Source organism: Chaetura pelagica, unplaced genomic scaffold (genome assembly GCF_000747805.2).
Source record: "Chaetura pelagica isolate M959 unplaced genomic scaffold, ChaPel_1.0 scaffold962, whole genome shotgun sequence".
Lineage (NCBI taxonomy): Eukaryota > Metazoa > Chordata > Aves > Apodiformes > Apodidae > Chaetura > Chaetura pelagica.
The window spans coordinates 92,018-99,730 of NW_009952479.1; the positions used below are offsets into that span (position 1 = coordinate 92,018).

Sequence of the window (7,713 nt, forward strand, 5' to 3'; positions counted from 1 at the left end):
CCCTGCTCAGCCGCTCCGCTGCCTCCTGGACAACGTGGAATAATCTATTTAAAGGCAGCGCTGGTTGCATAACACCCACCCCCCCGCAGCCTCGGCCCTGGTCCCGGGGGGGTTTGGGGGAGGAGGGTCCATGCGGGCAGGGGCCCCAGCTGGGCAGAGCCCACGGGTGAGGGGTCGCCCAGGACATGGACCTTCTCTGTGGAGGAGAGCAGGGAAACAGCAGCTCCATCTCCCAGGGAAGCTTCTCCCTCCTCCCAGCTGCTGCCTCCTGCGCCAGGCAATGATCCCACAGGTCACGTTGAATGCCACGGTGCCCGGATCCAGCCCCGGGTGGCACGTTGGGAAGGGCACCCAGATGCTCTGGAAGAGGTGACAAATCACCTGCTCCTGGAACTGTTAAGGGACTGAAATCCACTGTCCCTTTCACATGTGCTGTGTCTGTCCTGGTGCTGGTCTGGTGGCCCGAGCCCCCCCGGTGCCTCCCCCAGGGAACCAGGCCCGTGGGCTCTGGGCACTGCATGGGGTGGCAGAGGAAGCACATGAGGTTGCTTGTTCTCCCCAAGGTTTAATTAGCAACAAGCAATGTTGTCTCAACTACTTTCTTTGAGGGAGGACACTCCTCCATTTAATGAAACATCTGGCCAACTAAAACACAGCTGGAAGAGCTCCCAGCTCAGCTCCCCGGGGGTGCCAGCTCCTCCCCTGCTGCCACCACTCAGCAGGGACAGGGAGTAACCATTGAACATGGCACAGCTGCTTTCCCAGGGACACGGGAACCCCCATGGCAGGGACAGGATGGGGGGGCTGAGCCCAGGGTCCTGTGGGCCCGGGCAGGAGAGACCCACAGGGATCCCACTGCTTCCAGCAGCAGAACTGACGTAAATCCAAAATAACCAGGAATTAGCTGGTGACAAAGCACCAGTGGTTCAGAGACAGCCCAGACAATAGTCACACGGTGGGGGGAGGGTCCTGTGGTGGCTGTTGGGGCAGTTGGACAACCCCACCACGATGGAAGCAGAAAATCCTGCCAAGGGAGGGGAATAGGACCCAGCTGGGGCAGGACAATGCTGTGATCTGGGCACAGCCACACACTCCCCAGCACAGGGTCCAGCCCAGGCCCTTCCCTGCTCCACTACTGGACAGCAATTCCAGTAGCATTGCTGCAAAAAAACCCCACTCTGCTCCAGTTCAGCTTCATTGCAAACCCAGGGGCAGGAGGGCTGCATTCCCAAACATCCCCCTCCCCACTCTGGGATCCAGCCCATCACTCCTGCCTCCCAGGAGAGCCCTTTTTCCCTGGAAGCTGCTTCTCCAGGGCTTCTCCAGGGCTTCAAGGACACCTGCCCCGTTCCTGCCCTGCAGGTGACAAGGGCCAGCACAGGCAGGGGCTGCTTTGCTCTTCTACCAACACCACGTCTCAGCTCCCTCAAACACCCCTCCTGCTCCCCCACTTCCAGAAAAACCTTCCCAGGCCATCCAGGCAAACAAGGTTGTTTTTCTGTTACACATGGAGCCTGTTCTGAAATTTCCTGCCCACATCTCTCCCAGGAGCAGGGAGTAAGGAGGAAGGCAACTCTTGCTCATCCAAAACATTGACTGTGAAAACACGAGGTTGGCAGAGGACTCGGTGAAACCATCAGCAGTGGTTTATTGTTACAGCACAGAGGTCACACAGCACTCAGGGCTCTTCCTCCCAAGGAGACACAGCACAATCTGTTTGGTGCAGGGACTGGAAGAGGAAGCTGCTGGCAATCTGCTCCCAACTTTCCTGTGAGCTCAGTAAGCCGCCTCTTTTCTGTACTAAGAAACACAAAGAGCTGCCTTAACCCCTTCAGCACGAGCCCCCTCCTGCAGCCCCCCCGGGGCTGGGGGGCTCGTGTCTCTGCTGCTGCCAGGACACTGAGGAGAAAGAAAACCAGAGCAGAGGGCCCGTGGTGCTCCCCTCTCCTCACCCACCCTGGGGAACAGGGTTGACTCCAAGAGCTGTGCTCCCAGGAAAGGTCCCTTCCCAGCACTCCCCTCTGTAACCGCAGCGGGAACGGGCAGCGCTGGAGCCGGGAAAGCCCCGGAACGCGGGGACGCGGCGCCCTCTGGTGGGAAGAGGCTGCAGTGCAGGGTGGGAACCGGGCAGAGCAGCCTCGCCTGGAGGGAACAACCAACCCCTGGAGGGAACAACCAACCCCTGGAGGGAACAACCAACCCCTGGAGGGAACAACCAACCCCTGGAGGGAACAACCAACCCCTGGAGGGAACAACCAACCCCTGGAGGGAACAACCAACCCCTGGAGGGAACAACCAACCCCTGGAGGGAACAACCAACCCCTGGAGGGAACAACCAACCCCTGGAGGGAACAACCAACCCCTGGAGGGAACAACCAACCCCTGGAGGGAACAACCAACCCCTGGAGGGAACAACCAACCCCTGGAGGGAACAACCAACCCCTGGAGGGAACAACCAACCCCTGGAGGGAACAACCAACCCCTGGAGGGAACAACCAACCCCTGGAGGGAACAACCAACCCCTGGAGGGAACAACCAACCCCTGGAGGGAACAACCAACCCCTGGAGGGAACAACCAACCCCTGGAGGGAACAACCAACCCCTGGAGGGAACAACCAACCCCTGGAGGGAACAACCAACCCCTGGAGGGAACAACCAACCCCTGGAGGGAACAACCAACCCCTGGAGGGAACAACCAACCCCTGGAGGGAACAACCAACCCCTGGAGGGAACAACCAACCCCTGGAGGGAACAACCAACCCCTGGAGGGAACAACCAACCCCTGGAGGGAACAACCAACCCCTGGAGGGAACAACCAACCCCTGGAGGGAACAACCAACCCCTGGAGGGAACAACCAACCCCTGGAGGGAACAACCAACCCCTGGAGGGAACAACCAACCCCTGGAGGGAACAACCAACCCCTGGAGGGAACAACCAACCCCTGGAGGGAACAACCAACCCCTGGAGGGAACAACCAACCCCTGGAGGGAACAACCAACCCCTGGAGGGAACAACCAACCCCTGGAGGGAACAACCAACCCCTGGAGGGAACAACCAACCCCTGGAGGGAACAACCAACCCCTGGAGGGAACAACCAACCCCTGGAGGGAACAACCAACCCCTGGAGGGAACAACCAACCCCTGGAGGGAACAACCAACCCCTGGAGGGAACAACCAACCCCTGGAGGGAACAATCAACCCCTGGAGGGAACAACCAAGCCCTGGAGGGAACAACCAACCCCTGGAGCCAACAAACAATCCCTGGAGCACAGAAGAGGAACCAGCCCAGGCCCAGCTCTGGCTGGGGAGGTGGGTGAAGGGTCCAGCTGGGGTCACGGCACATTCCTCATGGCACAGGGAGCAGCTCAGACCTGCTCTGCCAACGGCCAAGTTGTTGGCAAACAGTTTGTTTGCTAAAGCAGCACTGGTTGGCAAACACGGGGCCAAGGCTTGTGGGACCCTGGCTTGGTTGTGAAACATGAATTAAGAGAATGCAGTGGAACTGAAACTACAGCAACTCCAAAGTGCCTGGAGCACTGGGCCCCTGACGGGGCGACGAGGATGTCCCAGCCAGCCTTTGGAACGTAGCAAATGGAGAGGACATGGAAAGCATGACTCAAACCCAGGGCTGCTGCCGGCCCATCCCCACAGGCCGGGGAACAGCAGATTTCTGGGATTATTTTTGTCTAGCACCAAATCACACAACCCCAAAGGCAGTTGCTAAAAGTTGCCAAGGACCCTCTGGGTCCTTCTGCTGTTGCAGAAAGAGAACTTAAGGGTTGTGGTTTCAAGAACATAATAAATAAAGATCTGCAGTGTCCTGAAGAGCATCTGCAAGCTGGCAAGCAGCCTTGCTCCCAGAACAGCTGAACCTGCTGGCTGGGCAGGCAGAGTTCCAGAGACTCCACCGTCCGTGCCGACCCGCGCGCCCCTACGCCAGGCAAGCACCACTGTCCTCAGAAGGGACTGGTGTCCCCCCCAACCAACCACTGAGAAGAGTCTTTGGAGTGTTGATCTGAGAAGCCTCATGCCTCACACGTGGTACAGAACGAGCCCATTTGCCACAGCCTGAGCTTCCCTGTCTCCAACCTGACAAGGAAACATCCAACAGCAGCTGGTGACTGGGAGCAGGATCCATCTTGGCTGTGAAGGTGAACTCCAGGGATGGTGCAGAGCCAACAAGAAATGAGTCCTGGCTTGTATCGTGCAGAAGACTCCTTGCTGTAATTTGAAGAGGCTCATCAGATTCCTGTCACCCTGGGTGTCACTCAGCACCACGGGCCACCCTCCAGAGGAACTGGGTGTCCATTCCCGTCCACTGCTGGCTCCAAGGCTCTTCCCCTGGCACAGGAGACCCAGCACCACTGACCTTTGCTCAGGTGAAACACCATCCCCTGTCAGCTGCTTTTACACCCAACTGACAGACCCGTTCCTGACCTCCCTGCCCCCCTGCCCTGCCCCTTGGCAGCTGCTCATGTGCTGGGGGTTGATTTACAGCAGGACAAGAGACACGGGCAGCCCTTCCACCAACAATCCCAAGAGGAAAAGCACAGGGATGGAGCAGAGTGCAGACACCAGCGTGGTCCGGGGGTCCCGAGGGCAGGGGCTGCTCCTCACCCAGCCTTGTGCCCAGGGCAGCAGATTTAACCACAGTCACTCCGAGGTGGAACTTCCTGGGGCCTCAGGCAGAGTCACCACTGACATCAAACCCTGGGAGAGCTTTTGGCTTCAGAAGTTTGGGAGTCGTTGTTTAATCCCAAGACAGCGCAGCTGAGTGAGTTCAGAATTTAAGTTACAAAAAAAAGAAAGCACTAGAAAATAATCTTGATACAAGAGCCATAATCAGCTGAGGTTCCCCACCCTGCACAGGGAATCCTGCTCCACAATCCGCCCAGCACAGCTGGGATGCTGCCAAGGCAGTGCTTGTTCCCAGCACACGCTGGGGTGGCAAACTGTCCTGGGTGAAAGTTACGTGGGGAATCCCCAGAAGTGGGAGTTAAGATGCTGCCACCAGCTCTGGTTTTGGCCTGTTCTTGACGGGCGACGCTTCTGCGGAAGAAAAAGAAACTTGTTAAAGGAACAGAGAAGGGAAATGATCCCCAGTCATCTCCTGCAGAAGAACTAGGACTCATATTCCATTCCCCCCTAGAGCAACAAGTGCTTGCACAGCACCTGAACCAATATAAGTTTGTTGTAAGTAATTCCACAGACCCAAAATGCTCCTTTCCACAGCACTTGAAGAATCCAGTTTCAAGATGTGCCCAACAGAACTTCAGTAGCCACCAGCCCAGTCTCACAGACTGAGGGCAGCAGCAGGACAAGCTTTTCTCCTCACCCCTTTGGTCTGACAACAAGAATCTAAATTAGGAACAGCCAGTGCAGGCAGCAAGGGCAGCTTGTGTTTAGTTTGTCCACCCTGCTGCCAGTGACAGAGATGACACCTGATCCATGTTTACTACTAAACCAGCCACCCCAGATTTCTCCTGGGCAGATTCCACACAGGCTTCTTACAGCTCCTGGTTTCCACCCGCAGGGAAGTTCTGCATCAAAGGTGCAGTGTCCTGCTGTCCCAGCAGACACTCATCACCAGTTTGTCCTCTGGCATCCAGCTCTGGCTCCACCTTCAGCTCTTCAGCACAGACACCCATAACACTCTGTGAAGTCTCCTTCCCCAACAGGCCAACACCTGCAGGTGTCCTGGCAGCGTGTAGATGTGGCACTTCTGGACATGGTTTAGTGGGCATGGTGATGCTGGGTTTATGGTTGGATTTGATGATCTTAGAGGTCCCTTCCAACCTTAATCATTCCATGATTCCAACAGTGCCCACCTAGTCACTCTGCCTCATGAGCTCTCTCCCACTGTCCTTTCACACTTGCTAGGACAAGCCTCACATCAGGAGAGGGCTCAGCCCCCTGCACAGACCTGAGCAGAAAGATGAGACACCAAAGCTGCAGAGCACATCAAGCCTACCTGGGATCTTCTCTGGGAGTGGCTCGGAAGGAACTTCTGGAAGCTCCACCTGTTCCTGCAAGAACATTAAAGACAACACATGACACACCCCACCCACCAGGCTGTGTCACAGCCTCCTGCACCACAGTTCTGTGCAAAGACTGTCTGGGAGCAGAGTAACAGCAGCAGAGGTTTCATGTACAAACTGACATCTGCCCCCAGAGCTGCAGGAAGGGCTGTGGGCTTCAGGACTGGCCAGTCCATGAACTCATTGCTTTTTTTTAATTAGTAAATGACACTTCTTAGGACCTCATGGAGCCATGAGTGTCCCCACATCAGTGCTACCTGCTGCTTCTCTCCATCCCAGTCTCCATTGGCTGCACATTCCCTACAGTGGAGCCAAGTCCAGTCAGTGTTTGGAGGAGCCACCAGCACCACAGAGATGGGTGGAGATGACAACACACAGTGACTCTCCCCCATTACAAACTGCTTCCCTGAAAATGTGGATTAAAAGCAATTACAAGAGCATCAGGTTAGTCCTACCTGAGTAATAGCATTTAATTCCTCTAGAATGGCATCTTCATCCTCCTCAGTCAGACTGCCAGCCAGGATCTCATCTATTTGCTAGGGAAGAGAGGAGGAGACACATTCCAGTCAAGACAGGTGTAGCAGGAGCAGCTCCAAGCCTTGCAGCACAGGAGAGCAGTGTGACCAGGGCTGAAGGGGCACCTGGAAACTATCAAAGCTGATTTTTCTGCAGGAAACTGAGGTTTAATTCCCAACTGATTGACTCTAAAAGCAAGGCTGGGAACAGGGTGCAGAGCAGCTTGGTGAGGCACCCCCTGCCCACAACCCCTCACACACAGCACATACCCTCTGGTACTCCACAGCATCCTGGGTTTCACCTATGATCCTTTCTACTTCTTCTATTGACATAACCTGAAGAAAAGAGCCAAAAACCCAGTGTGAGTGAGGCCTGTGGGGAGGCAGCTTCTAATGCCCAGACTCTGCCAGGCCCCAGGCAGGAGCTCAGCTGACCTGGCCACACGTACCTGGTGCATTTTGTGCAGACATTCATTGCCTATTTTCAGACCCTCAATGACTTTCATTTCAATCTGGGTGAATTCAATGTCCTGGACCTGAAAGAGGATGGAGAAGGGGTTACACAGGCTGTGACTCCCAGTGTTGGACAGACACAGACTGCCAAGATTCCCAGAGAAACTGCCAGGAGAAACCAGTCACAAGCTCTTTCTCTAATCAACAGAGGATTAAACTACACCAGCAGTAAGAAACATGCACACAAAGAGCCTCAGGCAGCTGCAAAAGCAAATCCTGCAGCCCTTCAGCTGATGTTCTAGCTGGCAGCCTAAGCTGAGGCTGGAGTCTCCATGGCCAACCCAGAACAAACAAGCCCACTTCAGAAATCAAGGCACTGAGGCAAAGTCCAGCAAGTTTCTCCTGCAGCTGCTCAGTGACTGAAGTTTTTATAAATGTACAAACCATGCATTTAACTTGTTCCCTGCCCCACAGACTCCAACCACCCACAACCTGGGTCTCTGGGGAGGAGCCAGGGCACACGTCTGATTCCAGGGACATTTGGCCTAAACCCCTGTTGGGACTTGACAGTTGAATTGCAATTCCAATTGGAAGGAACTCCCAGCCCAGGAGGGCAGAGCCCTCCCAGCAGTTCCAGGGGCAGCCCCTGGTCCCTGCTCACCATCCGCTCCAAGTTGCTGATTTGGTTTTCTGTCTTATCCAGAAG

At 55.7% G+C, this 7,713-nt stretch overlaps 1 protein-coding gene across 1 annotated transcript in view; it reads right to left on the reverse strand.

Moving 5' to 3' along the window:
- Nucleotides 1–4,721: 4,721 nt before the first annotated feature.
- Nucleotides 4,722–7,713, reverse strand: part of CHMP6 (charged multivesicular body protein 6) — an 8,370-nt gene continuing 5,378 nt past the window's right edge. The window contains exons 3-8 of the mRNA XM_010008656.1: nucleotides 7,669–7,713; nucleotides 7,004–7,090; nucleotides 6,825–6,890; nucleotides 6,495–6,575; nucleotides 5,973–6,027; nucleotides 4,722–5,050 (exon numbers count right to left, since the gene is read on the reverse strand). Coding sequence (XP_010006958.1) covers nucleotides 4,998–5,050; nucleotides 5,973–6,027; nucleotides 6,495–6,575; nucleotides 6,825–6,890; nucleotides 7,004–7,090; nucleotides 7,669–7,713 — 387 coding nt within the window. The 3' untranslated portion in view covers nucleotides 4,722–4,997. The remainder of the gene's footprint in view (nucleotides 5,051–5,972; nucleotides 6,028–6,494; nucleotides 6,576–6,824; nucleotides 6,891–7,003; nucleotides 7,091–7,668) is intronic.